Consider the following 18,840-nt stretch of genomic DNA (forward strand, 5'->3'; position numbering starts at 1 on the left):
GCGCTATCACGTTGTTCCTGGCTGTTCTGTGCGTGGGTGACTGTGAGTGCATGGCGTGTCCCTTGACTGATCCATGCATGTGCGCTGGTGTGTGCCACCTTGCCCGTGAGGATCGGCGGTTCGGGCTGAAAGGCACCCCGTGAGACTCCTGCTCAGCTGCACTCACACGGTGGCCGGCCTGCTAGTCAACTGGCCCAACTGGCCCAGTCTAGTGACTGGCCCTCTCCAGGGGCTTCCAAGCATCTTGGACAAGGGAGGGCTCTGGGAGCAAGGGGCGGGCTCAGGGGAAGGAGGGTCTGAGGGCCGTCAGTCTGACTCTCCTGAGTCCTAAGGAACAGCTAAGGAACGGGGGCTGGGCTGGGCTCGGAAGAGGCCAGTAGTGAGGGCTGTGGGAGCTGGAGGCAGGGCAGAGTGTCGGAGTCACCTGTGGGGACACACAGGACGGCCGGAGAGCTGACCCGGGAGCTGGAGGCAGGGCAGAGTGTCGGAGTCACCTGTGGGGACACACAGGACGGCCGGAGAGCTGACCCGGGACACTAGAGGGTGGGTCTGAGGAAGACAGAGGAGGAATACAGTGGGCAGAGCGCCCCCTGCAGCCAGGACTCAGAGCTGCAGGGAAGACATCCTCTACCCAGTCGGCGGCACTGTGCTGCGGGATGAGATGCCCTCGCAGTCCCTATCCAGGTGGAGGCCCAGCCTTCTGCGTGCCACACCCCACCTCTGCGCCCTCCATGGTGCGACAGTCGCTGCTCCTTGCTGCCTGTCTGGGAGCTGAGCTTAGTCCAGATGCAAAAGCAGCAGGGACCTGGGGTTGTGGGAGAAAGAGGTGGGACCCACAGTTCTGGGATCTAAGGAGGTATTCCAGAGCTCTGGGGTCTCAGGGGAGTCAGTCTCTGGGGTCTCAGGGGAGTCGGTCTCTGGGGGGTCTCAGGGGAGTCAGTGCTCTGTGATTTGAGGGGTGCTATTGAGGGGGCCCAGGTCTGTAGCTGCTGGGTCTTAGCAGAGCCCACACCTCACTGAAACCTTACTGGCCACCTCCCAGGGTGAGGTGACCCCGGATGGGCTGAGTTCTGAATTCTGCCAGCACAGCGTCCCCACCCTACACGCTGCTGTGGTCTGAGACAAATAAGGGAGAGAAAGTGGCTTGCACTCTGGGTTGCTCTCTGGCGACCGTACTCCACTGCTGCTTCCTGTTCCTGGGAGGCATGCACAATGGTGGAGCCTCTGCCGCCTGTAGAGTCACCTTCCAGCTTTAGTGTCCTCTTCTCTCCCTCTTGTGTCTGTGGCATGAGGATGGTCACGTGTGCTTGCTGTGGTACTCACACACAGTGCTCGTGGGTGGTCACATGCTCTGAGTGCTCTGGAGTTGGCCATGGTGGGGGGTGCTGGTTCCAGGCAGTGATGCGGGACAGCAGCACCGGCTTCAGCGTCTGGCCTCGAGCGTCCAGGCAGCTTCTTGGCCACTGAGCCCTCCCTTCTGGGCCACAAGGACGAGGTGCTGACGCTGAAGGAGGGCTGAAGCCCAGATCGTGGCTCCGGGGGCTCCCGGGGCTCCAAGCAATGCAGCACCAACAGCAGCCAGCAGGGGGCACCAACGCCCAGAGAAAAGGTGAGCTCGGTGGGAGCGGGCCGCCAGCACCCAGGGCACATACATGACACATGAAGCACACCTGACACCGCACACAGGGCATACATGATATGCAACACACCTGACACACACACGACACAACAACACACCTGACACATGAAAACACCTGACACAGCACAGGGTCCACCCGACCCCTGGGCCTCATTCCCTCACTCCGTTCCCCCTGCAGCGGGGGCAGCGGTGCGGGTGGTCCGGCAGCCCAGGGCAGAGGCCCTGCACAGGCACCGTCCCCTGGGCAGAGCCCGGGACCTGGCTCACCTGAACTGACCCCTTTGCTCCCGCCCCACCCCCGCAAGCTGGGGCACCCTCCTGTCCTGGGAATCACTGTCCTGGAGCCCGTGGGGGCTGCGGCTTCCATCCTGTGGCCCTGGAGTGACCCTCAGCTCTCGGCCGTGGCACTGGGCTCCCCGGGGTCTGCGGCCCCCAGCTCTGCGCGGCAGCCTCGAGACAGGAAGCTGCCGTGTCCACGCCGCTGCTGGAACCTGAGCTGTCCCCGGGGAGCCGCTCCCCGAGCAGTGTGGCACCAAGTTTCCATACTTACTAGGGCAAAGTGTGCCAGGCCCCACCGGGGGCCCGTGAGGGAGTGTGGCACGGAGACACCTGCCAGGCCAGCAGCTGGGCAGACCCAGCCCCCCGCGCAGCCACCCCCACAGCAGGGGGCCTCTGGCCGGCTCCTGCACACAGAGCAGTGCACTCACTGCCCCCAGCCTGGCCTAGGGAAAGCTCCAGGCCTCTCCTGCTTCCCTGACTCACCCCTGCATCCCCCTCACGGGCCAGACCCATCACCCTCCAGTTCAGCAAAAGCAAGGACGGAGCCTCAGCTTGGAGCCCCCCTGGCTCGCCCCTGAGAGGTGGGCTCAGGGCAGGGGAGGACATATCTGTGGAGTCGGTGACAGAAGACCCTGTCCCACCTCCTTCTCCGGAGTGACTCAGGGTCACCCCACATTTCACATACAACCGAAGGCAGAGAGGCTGAGACTTTGAGGAAGAAACCGAGAGTTCATACTTGGGGAGTGCCACATAGTTGTGGCCTGTGCTCTAAGGAGTGTTCTCGACATTAACCCACTTTCCAGGCACCCACCACCCACTCACCCACCCACCCACCCATCCATCCATCCATCCATCCATACTTCTACCATCCATCCACCCACCCACCCATCCGTCTACCTGCCGACCTTTCCTATCTTTATTCCTTCCATCCATCCATCCACCCATCCATCCACCCGTCCATCCACCCAATCGTCTGCCCCTCCCTCCACTCACCTGCCCAGCATACCACTCTAGGTGCCTCCCTGCACCCACCAACCATTTATTCCCTCTCCTCATTCCTCCTACCTGCTTCCACGCACCAATCCGCCCTCTAGCCAGCATCCTTCTGTCTTTGTTTGGGGCCCCCAGTGGAGAGTCCCGGGGAGGCGTGTGGACCCACAGACCCCTCCGCCCACTGCCGCACAGGAGACATGTGCACAATGTGGGACTTCGCGCTTTGCCGCTGTTGCTGGGTTTAAATAAATGGACGGGATTTTTCTCCACTACTCTGGATCGTGGCTACTGGTGCTCAGAGGCCACGCGAGGCTCAGCCCTCAGCAGGACCCTCCCCAGCCTTGGCCTGCCCCGCCGACTTCATGTGTCTGCAGGCAGTTGCGCCCAGCTGGTGTGAGCACGGATGATCTGGCCGCCCTTCTGAGCAGGCCATGGCTCGAGCCCACCGCTGGCTCTGCTGACTAGGGCCCGACCCAGCGTGGCCGTGAGTGGGCTGAGGGCGGCATGCCAGAACAGGAAGAGGTGCGGGCATGAGGAGGGGCGCAGCTCCCCCCAAATCTGGGCAGCGCCCTGTGTCAGCATCACAGGCCCGTGCTGCATTTCTCACCAAAATGAGAAGTTTCCTTTTTCATTTTGCTTTGTGGGCCGCCTGGAGGGTGCAGCCTTTGAAACTACAGGGGGGCCTGGGAAGGGACTCAGGGCTTGCTGGATGGGAGCAGCCGTGCTGGAGCGTATGGGGGCTTCCCAGCAAGGGGCTCGGTAGCTACTGAGGCCTTCGAGAGCAGGTGGGGCTGCACCCCTTGTCTCCCGCAGAGACCCCTCCCTCTGGGGGAGCCTCCCGGGTCCAGCGAAGGGAGGTGGGTGTCCCTTGACCCCCTGCCCTTGTGGGTACGTTCACACCCACAGGGTGGGTTCACTTGGGGTGCCCAGGGTCCGGGGCCCAGGGCTCAGGTCTGCTTGCCTTAGCACCAGCACAGACTGCAGTGAGGGCCTACTCCCCCAGGAGCCCTGCAGGGAAAGGGGAGGACAGACCTGGTGCGGGGGGCCGTTGGGCGGTCCACGGGGAGAGGCTATAGCCCCTACCCCCGACCAGCTTTCCCAGACACCCGTTCAGACGGTCATCATGCCACTCCGAGGGACGGGAAAGACTAATTGCGTGGATTTCTGGGCACTGGGTGGGGGCACAGTCACCCCATCCTGGTGAGGATGTGGGGTGCAGGGGTCCCGAGCAGCCCTGGCCAGGTGCCAGCACTGCCTCCACCTCCTCTCTGACTCCACCTCCCCCATCTGTCTCTCTCAGGCTCAGTGTCTGTGTTTGTCTGTGTCTTTGTGTGTCTGTGTGTGTCTCTCTGTGTTTGTGTCTGTCTGTTTGTCTATGTGTGTGTCTGTCTCTCTGTGTCTGTTTGTCTGTCTCTCTGTGTCTGTGCATTTGTCTGTATGTCTGTCTACATATCTGTGTCTGCTGTGTCTGTCTCTCTGTGTCTGTTTGTCTCTGTGCCTGTGTCTGTATCTGTGTGTCTGTGTGTTTGTCTGTGTCTGCTGTGTCTGTCTCTCTGTGTCTGTTTGTCTCTGTGCCTGTCTGTATCTGTGTGTCTGTCTCTCTGTGTGTCTGTGCATTTGTCTGTATGTCTGTCTACATATCTGTGTCTGTGTGTTTGTGTCTATGTGCCTGTGTGTCTGTGTCTGCTGTGTCTGTGTGTCTGTCTCTGTGTGTGTTTGTCTATGTGCCTGTGTCTGTATCTGTGTCTGTGTGTTTGTCTGTGTCTGTCTCTCTGTCTGTGTGTCTCGCGTCTCTTCCTTCCATCCACCTAGCCTGGACTCCCTTGGTGTCAGAGGAGCCTTGAGGGAACGGGAAGGAAAAATCCACCCTGCAGCTGTGTCCCGCCCCTCCCCCGGGGGCACCCCGCCCCCAGCATCTCCAGTCCCAGCACTGGGGAGCTGTTGGGCCCTGACCAGAGCCTCCACAGCCGCCTGGTAATCAGGCGCATGAGGGCTCTGCTGCGGGCGGGTCGGCCTGTGCCTGCAGGAGCAGGCAGTGGCCCGGCGGTGGTGTGGCTGGTGTCTGTGTGGCTGTCCGGGCAGTAGAGCTGGTGCTTGGTGCGGCCCATGTGGCGGTGTCCTGGGTGCCCGCAGCTAGTGTGGCACTGAGGGAGGGAGCTGTTGGGGTTGAGGGCACCCCACGAACCCCCTTCCGCCTCCGTCTCCTGGGTCCTGCTGCACCGCTGGAGGCCTTCTCTCATGGGGCTGCTGGCTCTGTGTGGGCCCTGGACCGTGGCGCAGCGCAGCATCGGCCTTGAATCGGGGCCCAGGCCTCCCCTCTGGGTGTAGACCAGACAAGGAGCGCCAGCAAACAAAGTGTTTAACTTCGCCCTGGAATTTCTAGAAAATTCCAGAACAAGAACAAAAGGGGGAAAGAAACCAAAAGAGTAAAAAACAACAAAGAAGGACAAAGCCGTCATTCTCCGCAGTGAAAAGGATCCCTGCACTTCCGAGAGGTGGAACTGGAAAAACGGTCTGCGGAGAGGAGTGGGGGAGGGGTGCTGGGGCCGCCCAGCGCCGCCCAGCTGCCGCTTCTGAGGCAGGAGTCCAGCTGCTGGGGAGAGGATGCTGGCTGCACCCGGAGGGGTGGACAGGGGTGTGCGGGGGTGGCAGGCTGCGTGCTCCCGATGAGCTCTCGGGGTGCCCGTGCAGCTGGAAACTGCCCGTGGGGCCGGATGCAGGGGCACCTCTCAGCCAGCCTGAGGTGCATGAGGCACCAGCTGGCACACAACTGGCCCAATTCCATCCCCAGAACTGCAAGTGACTCCTGAGCACTGACAGGTGTATGCCCCCGGCCCCAATTCAACTGCTCTCAGGGTGACTGGGCTGGAAACCAGAGCTGGGTCATGGAGAGACACGGGGGCTGTCCTCAGTGGACGCTGACTTCTGCGGAGTGACCCCACAGGCTTCCTGAGCACCCCGAGCGTCCCCGAAGGCTGGAGAGCAGGGAGGTGGGGGTAGGTGTGCGCCATCACGCAGGCGTGCATGGGGGTATGCTGTGCGCGCAGAGGTCTGCCACAGGCATGGACAGGTCACACACGCGAGGTCACCGCTCTGCTGTCTGACAAGGCTGGGTAGGGGGGCAAGTCACTGCCCACACCGAGTCTTTCCCCTTGTTTGCCAGGGGGCTCAAACCCCCCACTCCTCACATTAGGGGCACGTTTCCCAGCCTCCCACAGGGGTGGCGAGGCCATGGGCTCACCGGACGGACAGCAGGATGATACGGGCAGCCTTGGGCAGTGCTCCGGGGGGAGGCTCTGACTTCCAGCTCCACTGGAATGCAGGCGTGATGGCTGACTGGGAGGCAACCACCTTGGGCCATGAGGAGGGACTGCCTGCGTGCACAGCCGGCAGTGACCCCTCCAGGTCACTCTGAAGTCCCTGAAGGGACCTCTCCTGGGGCCTGCCCGGAACCCCGTTCACAGTCCCCCCACTCCGCGAACATTCTGGTCCCTGAGCTTCACCTGAGCTGTGGGGGCGGCTGGGAGAGGGGGGACCTGCAGCCCCGCGCAGTCACCAAGGGCTATCTCAGGGCTGGAGGGGGCCGTGCCCAGTGGCTCCCAAATGGCCCTCCCTCGTCGTGCTCCCACCGTCCTGGGAGGGTCGGGGATGACCCCAGGAACAGAGCGCGCCCTCCGCCGGGGACGTGGACGCTCCCGGCTCTGCGGCGCGAGTCCCGGGCGGGACCCTGGCCAAGGTCGGACGGCCCCGGGCCCGCGCCCTTTACCCGCCCCGCCCCGCCCCGCGCCCGGCCGCGCCCCTGCCCGACCCCGCGCCCGGGTCCGGCCCCGCGCCCGGGTCCGGCCCCGCGCCCGGCCCGACCCCGCGCCCGGCCCGACCCCGCGCCCCCGGCCCGACCCCGCGCCCCCGGCCCGACCCCGCGCCTCGGTCCGACCCAGCGCCCCTGCCCGGCCCGATCCCGCGCCCCCGGCCCGACCCCGCGCCCCTGTCCGACCCCGCGCCTCGGTCCGATCCCGCGCCCCCGCCCGGCCCGACCCCGCGCCCCGGTCCTGCCCCGCGCCCCGGCCCCGCGCCCACCCCGACCCGCTCCCGCCCCGCCCCCGACCCCGAGCCCCGGTCCGACCCCGCGCCCCGGTCCGGCCCGGCACCCGGTCGCGCCCCGGCCCGACCCCGCGTCCCGGTCCGGCCCCGCGCCCCAGTCCGGCCCCGCGCCCCAGTCCGACCCCGCGCCCGGTCCGACCCCGCGCCCCCGCGCCGCCCGCCCCGGTCCGACCCCGCGCCCCGGGCCCGACCCCGCGCCCCCGGCCCGACCCCGCTCCCCAGCCTGACCCCCAAGTCCCGCCCCGCCCCCTGTCCAACCCCGCGTCCTTACGGGGTCTCTGACCCGGAGGTTCCGGGGGTGCCCGTCCGCGCCCCGCGCCCTTGCCGGGGAGACCCGGAAGTTCCCGTGAGTGCCACCGCGCCCTGCGCCCTTGCTGGGAGACCCCCTAAGGTCCTTGGTGCCCTCCGCGCCCCGCGCCCTTGCCCGGGAGGACCCCGAGGTTCCCTTGGGTGCCCTCGGCGCCCCGCGTCCTTGCTGGGAGAGACCTCGAGGCTCCCCGATGCCCACCAGCGCCCCGAGCCTTTGCCGGGGGGGGAACCCCGAGGCTCACGGGTGCCCGCCCGCGCCCCGCGCCCCGCCCCGGCCCCGCGCCGTCCCGCCGCCCCGCCCCGGCCCCGCCTGCCGCCCCTCCCGCCTGGCTCCATCCGCTGCCTTCGCAGTGTCCAGGACACAGCCGGGGCGTCGCTAGGGGCACCATGTCCCAGCGCTTCATAGTGACCCCTGCGGCGGCGGACGAGGAGACCCAGCCTGACGGCGGCGGCCAGCACCCCGGCTCGGACGGGGTCCCGGAGCCCCGGTCCCCAGCGTCACCGGAGCCGCGCGCGGACGCGCTGCCCATTCTACGATACTGCCACGAGCCGAACCGCTACGGTAGGTGCAGAAGGCGCGAAGAGCCGGGGTGGGGTCGTGCCTGGGGTTCGTGGGGGCGCAGAGCCCGGGATACGCGGGGTCGGGAGGGGCCACGACAGGGCAGCTGTGGGGGAGTCCTCTGCCCTCCCTACCCGGCAGAGTCCCCGAGTCCAGGACCGGCTGAAGGGGCAGGAATCTTGTGAGAGCTCCTGGACCCCCGGGCTCCCTAGTGCCTGGTCCCCCACGTCCTTCCCCCAGGAACCCGGCAGGCCCTGGGGCTGCCAGCCTGGGGCCCTGGACTGCCCGCCTCACCCCCACCGTGGCAGGGCTGTGTTTCCTAGAGCCAGGCTGGGCCCACAGCGCCCCAGGGACTCCCAAACTGCTCTTGGGGCGCCATGGAACATCACTTGTGCGCCCTTGCTCTGTGGCCTTCCTGCCCCCAGCCCTGGTGGTGCTGTCAGTCCAGCCGCCGGGGAGGGGGGCAGTGGGTGGGGGTGTGGGGTAGAGGGCTTTGCCACTTTTCCCCTTGAGGGCAGGGACATTTGAGGGTGCAGGTCTGCGTGCTGGGGGGGCTGCAGGGAGAGTGGGCGGGCATTGGTCCACTGTGGCCCAGTGGAGCTCTGGGGCTCTGGGCACACTGCCCCTCTGGCCACACTGCCCCTTTGGCCACACTGTCCCTCTGGACACGCTGTCCCTCTGGCCACACTGCCCCTCTGGACACGCTGCCCCTCTGGACACACTGCCCCTCTCGGCACTGTCCCTCTCGGCACTGTCCCTCTGAGCTCCTTGGGTTCTGGGCACACTGGCCCTCTGGGTACACTCTCCCTCTGGGCGTTGGGGCTCTGGGCACACTGTCCCCTGGGCACTGTCCCTCTGAGCTGCTTGGGCTCTGGGCACACTGGCCCTTGGTGCTGGCATTCAGGGGCTCTACAGGCCCCACTGACCTGGCCTAAGAGTCACTTCTGCGACCACAGGCGGTGCCTGGAGTTCTGGCGTTTCTCGAGGGCCGGGGCTGCTGCCATCCCCCGTCCTGGCTGGACGTCCTGTGCATTGTGGCCTTGACTGGTGCAGGCCAGGGGACAGCCCGGACTTTGATGTTTTCATCCCCGGCCTGCATAAGGCAGGCTCTGCCCATGTCCTGGGGGCCCAAGCTGTGGGCAGAACCCCCGTGCCTGCCCTCCCTGTCCCCCCTCAGCCACCGTCCACACCCTCGCATTTCCCTGCACCCCCAGCCTGCCGCTTACAGAGAGGTGTCTGGACTCTGTGCCGTGGGGGCCGGTTCCCGCCACCCGTTGCTCGGGCCATTGGCTGTCGCACCCACCCCACGAACAAAGGTCCTTTGATTCATTGGTGGCTGCTCTTCCGCCCTGAGTGAAGCTGGAGTAGGAGCCACTTCGCTGGCAGAAGCTGTGTCCCCCTTCTAGGCTCTGCGGGTGCTGCGGGAGCCACAGCGCCACTGCCCGGGAGTCCCTCGTTGCTTTTGAGACCCCGGACATCAGTGCAGCCCCCAGTCCCTCCCACCCCAACACACACGTCCAGGGTGCAGGCAGGACCTGCCAGCTTTGGGACATCAGTGTTGGGAATGGGATACCCCAAGCCTTATGCACAGGGGAGGGGAGAGAGGACAGGGCACCCACAGGTGAGGGGAGAGGACGGGGCACCCGCAGGTGAGGGGAGAGGATAGGGAACTCACAGATGAGAAAAGAGAATGGGGCGCCCACAGGTGAGGGGAGAGGACGGGGCACCCACAGGTGAGGGGATGAGGGGAGGAGCACCCACAGTTGAGAAGACAGGGTACCCACAGGTGAGGGGAGAGAAGATGGGGCACCCACAGGTGAGGGGAGAGAAGATGGGGCACCCACAAGTGAGGGAAGGGGCGCCCACAGGTGAGGGGAGAGGATGGGGTGGCCACAGGTGGGAAGAGAGGAGGGTGCCCTTGGGTGAGCGAGGGGGTGCCCATGTGTGAGGGTGAGGAGGGGCGCCCACAGGTGAGGGAAGGGGCGCCTACAGGTGAGCAGAGAGGAGGGGCGCCCACAGGTGAGGGGAGAGGATGGGGTGGCCATAGGTGGGAAGAGAGGAGGGTGCCCTTGGGTGAGCGAGGGGGTGCCCATGTGTGAGGGTGAGGAGGGGCGCCTACAGGTGAGCAGAGAGGAGGGGCACTCACAGGTGAGGGGAGGTGCTCGCTCCTATCTCGGGGTGCAGAAGGAGCATGCTCTGCAGCCTCTCTTTCAGGAAACGTGTGGTGGGGAGACTACGGGGCCTAGTCATGGGAGCATCAGAGGCCCCGTATCCAGAAGCAGGCTCCCGTGACCACCACCCTCTCCCTGTCTCCCTGACGGTCCACTGCCTTCTCTTGCAGGGTCACCTGACCCCCACAGATACCACATGTCCCTGAGGCCTAGAGGAGTGTTGCCTTCAGCCTGTGGGCTGCTGCACGCCAGAGTGGGGTGCGCAGCTCACCCGGGTGCCCCCTAGCTGCCCGTGTTCTACCTGGTGGGTGCCTGTGCCCAGGAGGGGCGGGGGGCTGTCCAGTCTCAGAATTCACCAGGCCTGCAAGGGTGGCCACAAGCTAGACCCACAGTGCAGGGAGCAGGCGTGCAGGGAGGACAGAGGCACTGGGCACATGAGCTTACTGCTTCTGTTGTAGGAGTGTGTGTGTGTGTGTGTGTGTGTGTGTGTGAGTGTATGGTGTGAGTGTATATGTATGTGTGGGTGTATAGTGTGTGTATATGTTGTGTGTATGGGTGTTTGTGAGTATATCTGTGGGTGTATGTGAGTGTATGGTATATGTATGGATGTGTGTACGTATGTGTGTGTATGGTATGTGTGTATGTGTGAGTATATACTGTGTGTGTGGGTGTGTGTGAGTGTATATATGGGTGTATGCTGTGTGTACGGGTGTGTGTGAGTGTATGGATGTGTGTGTATGGTGTGTGTGTATGTGTGAGTATATGCTGTGTGTACGGGTGTGTGTGAGTGTATGGTGTGTGCATCAGTGTGTGTGTCTCTGTGTGTCTGAGCCCCGGGCCTCGGTGTGGGCATTGCCTCCGCGCCCAGCTCTGCTTTCTTGTGCGTGAATATTTCATGTTGTCGAGCACCATGGCCGCCACCACGGGGCCCACATGTGCACCTTGCCGGAGGCACTGAGCAGCTGGGGGTGTGCGCCAGTACCTCCTGCCTCTTCTTGGGGGTTTGGTTCCTGGGGGGCTGGGAGCCGAGGGGCCCCTTTTTCTGCGTGGGCTGCAGCCCCAGACAGGCATAGAAGTGACGCTGGTGCGCGCTGGGCGGGCCCCTCCGGGGAGGGGAAGGCCTGCGCCATTCCGCCCCGCCCAGCCCGGCCTGCTCCCCTTCTCACCCAGGGGCCTGGTGACAGCGCCCTGTGCTCCTGGGAATGCTGGACTGTGGCCACGGGCGGGGCTGGGGCTCACAGGCTCAGAGGTGGGTTGGCCTAGGGTGTGGGGCCCAAGGCAGTGGGGAAGGGGCAGGGTGACCAGGAGCGTGACCACCTAATGTGGCTGTATTCAGAGACAGACCCAGAGACCAGCCATGAGAGCGCCCCAGCCTCCAGACACCCAGAACAGCTTCCCAGCAGCAGGAGACCCCCGGGAGACAGACAGACAGACACACATGCACACGCACACACATACACACACCTCTGTGTATAGTGGTGCAGCTGCTACAAGGGTCTGCCCAGTGGTACCCAGTAAGTGGGCTTGTGACTCGCCTCACAGGCCCAAGAGTGTCCAGACAGACAGACATGTTGGGAGGGTCTGGGGTCCTCGAGTGGGCGTGGTGGGTGCCTTTGCTGGCTACAGCCCAGGAGCACAGGCCCACATGCAGCTCAGCGGACACAGAAGGTGCGTACTTGTGCCACGGACAGCAAGGACAGAGTATGGACTCCTGGGCAGGAAGGGCATGGGTGCGGGCCGGGCGAGTGTTTCCTGGGAGGAAGTTCTGGGTGCAAGGGAGGCTGGCAGCTGAGCGGCATGAAGGTCTCTCTGTGCGGGGGCTGCTGCCACATAGTAGTTATGTGCATTTTCCCGTAGTGCAAGAGCCCAGCACAGCACACCCTGAAATGAAGCCAAAAAGGAGGTGGGCAGGGCTCCGGCAGCTTCCTGTTCCTTCCGGCCTCATTCGCACCCGGCAGGCAGCCGCTGGGAACTGCCGGTCCAGGGAAGGTGTGAATGCAGGGCTGGCCTGGCGGGAGTTTTTCCTGTTCCCAACAATATCCTCTGGCTGTGGGAGACTGCCTGCCCCTCCCCACTCTCCTTGCCCACCGGGCCCACCAGGAGTGGGGATGTGCTGCAGGCAGTGTTCACACAGCTTCCAGCCAGCCTCCCAGGAGGGGCTTCTAGGAGCCCTGCTCCCCTGAACCACAGCCCCACCTTGGCTCTGCCCTTTGCTCTCCCCTCCCCAGAGCAGGGAGTTGGGGGTTGGCTGCTAACTTCCGCTCCGGTGCCATCTGGCTGTTGCCTAATGGGGTGGCCTGACCCCAGAGTGGGATACTACCCTGCCCTGTCAGTCACCATCGTAGCAAACAGTGGCTTTGTTGTAGACTGGGGGCAAGCACCGAGGGCGTGCTGTGTGCCTGCGTGCACCTGCTGTGTGCGTGCATATGTTTAGGAAGTGTGCATAGGTATTCATGTATATGTGCATATACCAATGTGTGTACTTGTGTATACGTGTATGCTGTGTGTACTAGGGTGTGCATAGGTGCGAATGTGTGTGCATGTACTAGTGTGTGCACATGTACTGAATATATGTGTGTGTGGATATATATGTGCATGTCAGGGTCTCTGCCCTGCACAGTTTATCACCTCACCCTGTCACTTTGAGTAGTCTGTGAAGCGGGGCCACGTTTGCTTTCAGGGACAAGGTGTGGCAGAGGCAGAGCTGAGGGGCAGAGCTGGGGCTCACCTGGGCGAATGCTCCGAGTGGCCACTAAGGACAGAATGGGGGCCTGGATGCAGCCACAAGGGCTCTGCACTTCCGGCCTATGCCAAAGACGCCAAGGTGCCACGTTCCCAGGCAGGCAGCAGAACCCTCAGGATGAGTGCAGGGGTGAGACCTGCTATATCCGAGAACTGTGACTGGAGGCCTGAGGCCCTTGTGTGGAGTCCATACTCGGCACCTCTGTCCACCCCCCACATTTGGGAGGACCGTCTGTTGGACTCAAAGTCCACAGGTTTAAATATTAACCTCACCCCAAAACTGTCTTCACAACCCTTCAGAGGTCTGTCTGACCCCAGTGGGGACATGGCCCCACTACTGACGCGTGAGCAAACAAGCTGGAGAAAGGAAAGTATATGCATGTGTGTGCGTATGCACGTGCATATGTGTGCATGTCTACATGTGTATGTGTGTATGTGTGCGCATGTGCATATGTGCCTCACCGACTCTCAAATAACCGCCTTTCCCGTCCCACTCCGGGTGCTGGGAGCCAAATCCTGGGGTCTGGCAGTCACGAGCATGGGACAGCTGTGATCCACACGCAGCCAGCTCTAGGTTTCTGCGCTGTTGCTAAAAATGGAAGAAGGAACCTCTGGGCCTGGCCACTTCCTGTTTAGGCGATGACCGTTGCAGGAGGCGGAACACAAACACTTCTCTTGGGCTCCTCGTGGCAAGTTCCTCTGCCTAGCCAGCCTGGCAGCAAGCACGGATGCAGAGGACAAATATTGACACCGGGTGAGGGCGTCATGGCCCATGGCATCTGTCCCTGGAGGTCACTGTGTGGGGCCTCAGGGCCTGTCGTCAGGCTGCATCCTGGGCACCCCCTCACCCTCACCCGACACCGGGGCTTGAGGCTCCCGCGTGAAGATGTGGAAGGGAGGCCTCCCCACCAGGGCCCCAGCGACTTTGGCAGGGCTGGGCTTGGCAGGGCAAGGCCCGGCCCGGACACCCCCCGGAGCAGTGAGGTGGGCAGAGATGTCAGCGGTGGGCTGCAGCACCTCTGTGGAGGGTTCACGCCGACCGTGCTGCCTGGCCCAGGCCTCCCTCTCGCATGTAGGATAGCAGTGCCCTCCCGAGACTGCCCGCAGCCAGAGGTCCCCGTGTAAGGGACAAGCTGGGTGTTGGAGGCCTGGCCAGTGCTAGGGATACTGGCACCATGGCCAGTGTGCTGTGGCTGCCTTGCCATGGGGGTGGGGGCACTAGGGGTAAAAGGCAGGGTCAGGTGTCAGGAAAACTCCAGAGAAGATCTATGGGTCCATGAGACAACTCAAAGGTCCCTTTTCTGGAGGGGTGTGGACAGCACACCTGGCTGTGCTCAGGGGTCTGTCCTGGTGAGCTTGAGGGACCATATGAGGTGCTGGGTATCTAACCCTGGTCAGCCTTGTGCAAGGCAAATGCTCTAGCCCTGTACTAATAATGCTCAGGCCCCTGGGTCTCCGTTTTTGTTGAGAATGTTGTAGAATGTTCTGGAGCTGTCTTTAGGTGTTCCAGCAGCCCTGTCTTCAGGACTACATTATGCAGAAGCCGTCTGTAGTCTGGGGACGCCTGTGCACCCACATCGCCCTCCTACCTCTTCCACAAGAGCACAGGACCCAGTGACCCATCCAGCTAGGGGCAGCACGGTGGTCCCGTGAGCGTGTGGGTGTGACTGAACATGACTGTGGGCGTGACTGTGAGGGTGACTGACTGTGAGCGGGTGATTGTGAGCCCAACTGTGAGGGTGACTGACTTGGGGGGGCGCGTGGGGGGGACAGAGTGGTGGTGTCAGGGGAACAACAGGCTGAGGGTCCCTGGTGCCCCTTTGTGTCTCACCCAGAGCCTTGCCTGGGACCGTAGAGATGAGCTCTTGGTGCTCAGGGTTCCAGGCACAGGGTGGGGGTCCACATACTGAGTGTTCCTGGGAGATGCTCTTTGTGAGGCCACCGGCACTGACCACACCTGGGGGCACCTCTATCCCCATTCCCTGGGCCCCGGCTCCCTCCCCTGCCACTTGGGGCTCCCCTGTGGCTCAGGTGCACCCCGTTGCCAGGAGACCCAGCACAGCGCCCAGCACAGCTGTCCCCTTGGACTAGAGCAGGTGGGGGGGGCACTGGGCAGTGCCCTGTTGTTGCCATCCCCCCACCCCACTGCGGGGCTGGGGGTCCACAGGGAGTGGCATGCCTCCTTGGCCCATTGACCATGAGGGGAGTCGAGACTCGAGTTCAGGAGCAGGTGCGTAGTGGGGAGTGGGGACAAACCCTGCACCCAGGGTCATGGCTGAGTGTGAGGTTTCCCGTTTCATGAGGAAGAACGGGTCATGTCAGCTCTCAGCTATGGGTCCTGAGGGCCAGCCTGGGCCTGGTCACCCCAGAGGCTCACCCAGGTCATGGCAGCCCAGCAGAGGCCTCTGGAGGGCTGATGTCCTGAGTCTCGTTCAGGGCTGCTGGGGCTGTGCAGTGCAGGGCGCTGTGTGGTGAGGGGGGTTGTGTGGTGCGGGGGGGCTGTGTGGTGCGGGGGTGCTGTGTGGTGCGGGGGGTTGTGTGGTGCGGGGAGCTGTGTGGTGCGGGGGGCTGTGTGGCAGGCACAGGGGGCTGTGTGGTGCGGGGGGCTGTGTGGTGCAGGGGGCTGTGTGGCAGGCACAGGGGGCTGTGTGGTGCGGGGGGCTGTGTGGTGCGGGGGGCTGTGTGGCAGGCACAGGGGGCTGTGTGGTGCGGGGGGCTGTGTGGTGCGGGGGGCCTGTGTGGTGCGGGGGGCTGTGTGGTGCGGGGGGCTGTGTGGCAGGCACAGGGGGCTGTGTGGTGCGGGGGGCTGTGTGGTGCGGGGCCTGTGTGGCAGGCACAGGGGGCTGTGTGGTGCGGGGGGCTGTGTGGTGCGGGGGGCTGTGTGGTGCGGGGGGGCTGTGTGGTGCGGGGGGGCTGTGTGGTGCGGGGGGCTGTGTGGTGCGGGGCCTGTGTGGCAGGCACAGGGGGCTGTGTGGTGCGGGGGGCTGTGTGGCAGGTGCAGGGGGCTGTGTGGTGCGGGGGGCTGTGTGGTGCGGGGGGGCTGTGTGGTGCGGGGGGGCTGTGTGGTGCGGGGGGCTGTGTGGTGCGGGGGGGCTGTGTGGTGCGGGGGGGCTGTGTGGTGCGGGGGGGCTGTGTGGTGCGGGGGGCTGTGTGGTGCGGGGCCTGTGTGGCAGGCACAGGGGGCTGTGTGGTGCGGGGGGCTGTGTGGCAGGTGCAGGGGGCTGTGTGGTGCGGGGGGGCTGTGTGGTGCGGGGGCCTGTGTGGTGCGGGGGGCTGTGTGGTGCGGGGGGCTGTGTGGTGTGGGGGCCTGTGTGGTGCGGGGGACCTGAGGCACAGGCACAGGGCTGCTCACTCCAGGGATCTCAGTGCTCTGTGGAGTGCTGTCAGAGTCGGGATGCTGCTCTGAACAGCCAGGGTGGGACCCTGCGCCCACGGAGAACTGGGGTCTGACTTGAAGGTTTGCTGGTCCGGGCTCATGACAAGTGGCTGCCCCAGGGGGTGGCAGGGTCTTGGGGAGACTCTGGGGGTGCCCTGGGGTCCAGGATGTTGCGGTCTGGACGGAAGCCCTGTGTGTCAGGGCTTGTGGCGGGCCGGACTCCCCAGGAGGACGTGACCACGCCATCCTGAGCCTGAGCTTGGGGCTCCAAGGGAGGGGCTTCCTCAATGGGGTAGTACTCAGGGGCTGGCCCGAGATCTTGGTGGTTCAGAACCCCACTACTAGCCGCCCGGGGGCACGGCAGAACCTCCCGGAGCCTCGGGGTGCAGTCCCGAAACACCCCTGCTTTGACCCAGTACAACTCAGGCATGCAGGCTCCCTGAGGGCACGGCAAACTGGCCCTGCCTGAGCACGTCTCGGTGTTCTGGGCCAAGCAGCCACATCACCCGGGCCGCCGCCTTGTAGGCCAGCACGGGCTGTCACTCACAGGTGTCGGGACGCTTCTGGGCCCAGGGGGCCGGGACCACTGCTGTCCCCAGCCGGTCCAGAATCCCTGCATGTTCCAGGGAGCCTCTCTGGCTCACGGACTGCCTCCACCGGGGTGGGGGCCACTGGAGAGTCTGCCTGCCCTTGCAGCCACGCCCCTTCCCCTCCCGTGTTCCCTGGGAGTCCCCGCCCAGGTTGCTGCGAAGGTTAGGGTTAGTATCAGGGCCCAGCGGCTCCATCCAATGCCTGTCTAGTTTCAGGGCGTGAGGCAGACTGGGGCTGACTTGTCCCCTGTTCCTGGCCCCTTGGCACTTCCTGCACGGCTGTCCTGCTTCCAGCCTGGAGCAGGCACGTCCCACCTGCAGGCAGGTCTATCACAGAGGCCCTGTCCTGGGAGCCCCCTCCAGGGATCCCCCCGTGGAAGCTGGACCTCTGGGGAAAAACTCCCTGCAGCTGCTGGCTTGGCTGCCTGCAGCCACGAATTTCGGGGTTACAGGACGCCCCGTGGGTCCTGGCCTACAGCGTGACCTTGACCCTGCATACCTGGAAACCTGGGGAGGCTCCTGCACCCTACGTTTGGACCCATAATGGTGGTCTCCTGCCAGGCCCCTTCCCCTGGAACCTGTGACCTTGGGGGTGCAGGAGTAGGGGTGTAGGAGTAGAATATGAGAACAAGAAGAGCAGGAGTGTGGCGGGCGCTAAACTAAGTGCTGTGTGAGTGGGGGACTGAGGAGTCAGCACTGGAACAGGGGTGTGGGAGTAGGGGTGGTGGAGAGGGGGATTGTGGCAGGGTGTCAGGAGTGGGGGCAGGAGCTCTAGGACTATGGATTCTGGACAGAAGACACCTATCCAGTCTGGGCCCGTGTCCCCACAGGTCTCGTTTCTTGGTCTCTAGGGGGTGCTCAGGCTCAGTCTCTGGGCTGAGTTGAGAACTGTCTTGAGGTCTGGCTGTCGCCAAACTTCGAGGGGCTGGCAAGGCAGGTGACTATTCTGTAGCCCAATTCTGGCCGGGGAAGCTTGTTCTGTACTTGTGGGGTGCAGGAGCAAGTGTGGGATGCCGGGTGCAACCTGCGGTTCCTGGTGCCCCCTTCCCTGTGTCAGGGGTCACACCCACTGGACCCCTGACCTGAACCTTATGTGCTGTCTGCTGTCCTGGAATCTTGCTGTCCTTCAGTCCCACCGCTCCCCAGCCCCGCACCCCTTAGCCCCTCCACCCAGCTGCCACTGGCCCCAGGTGCCCAACTGGGATGAAAACAGCCGCAGCTGCTTGGGCACTCCTAATTGCATCCCCAGGGCCTCCTGTGGAGTTTCTGGAAACTCCCACTCCCATGGGTGGGGGCCTAGCTGCAGAGCCCTCATCCCCCTGCTCCCCACCCCTCCCCACTCCCAGGCACTGCGGCCCCATAGGCTACCAACAGGGACTCAGACCTCAGACTGGTCACTGTGGACCCTAGGACAGTCGATGCTCATCCCAAGCCCCCACTGCCCCAGGCCCCTTCTGGCTCTGGCTGCTCCTGTGGTTCTTGGGCAGCAGAGTGTGGGGACAGTGCCGCGTAGGCCAGGTATGCTGGTGATGGCACCCATGTGGGCCACATGCAAGGCCGGGGTCAGCCCTGGACCATCTCCTGTCTCAGAGCTGGGTGGGCGGGTGAGGTCCTTGGGCACCTGTTCCGCGGTGGGGTAAGGAGGGACACGGGAGCCTGACTGTTAGCTTCAAAGAGAGGAGGGAGGACCCCAGGGGACACTGCCCTGCGGAGGGAGTGGCCCTGCTCAGGGCCCAGGGGGTGAATGGGCTATGGTGGGGCTGGCTGCACCCCAGGCTTCACGGTACCCGCTCCTGGTCACGGGTGTTGGGGAGCTCCTGAGCGGGACAGGAGATGGGAAATGTGGGGGCTAAACTTCCTTGTCCTTGGGCTCCACCCACTGGCTTCTGCACCAGGACTTGTTTCCAGAAGCTTCTACAGACCTCACCAACTCCGCTTCCCGGTCCCCCTACCCCCAGTCCCTCTTGTGCTTGCAGAGTTGTGGGCGCTCTGGTCTCAGGGCCCCACTAACCCTCCCCGAGTAACAGGCCAGCCAGCAGAGGGCAGGACAGGACCACAGTGGCCCTGCAGCCAGCCGCGGG

The 18,840-nt window shown here is 64.3% G+C and overlaps 1 protein-coding gene across 1 annotated transcript in view; it reads left to right on the forward strand.

Annotated features, from left to right (window-relative positions):
• The first annotated feature begins 7,692 nt into the window (after positions 1-7,692).
• The window catches only part of SLC12A7 (solute carrier family 12 member 7), a 45,240-nt gene continuing 34,092 nt past the window's right edge, over positions 7,693-18,840 (forward strand). Inside the window, exon 1 of the mRNA XM_055147459.1 lies at positions 7,693-7,883. Coding sequence (XP_055003434.1) covers positions 7,709-7,883 — 175 coding nt within the window. The 5' untranslated portion in view covers positions 7,693-7,708. The remainder of the gene's footprint in view (positions 7,884-18,840) is intronic.

Source organism: Sorex araneus, chromosome 1 (assembly GCF_027595985.1).
Source record: "Sorex araneus isolate mSorAra2 chromosome 1, mSorAra2.pri, whole genome shotgun sequence".
NCBI classification, from domain to species: Eukaryota; Metazoa; Chordata; class Mammalia; order Eulipotyphla; family Soricidae; genus Sorex; species Sorex araneus.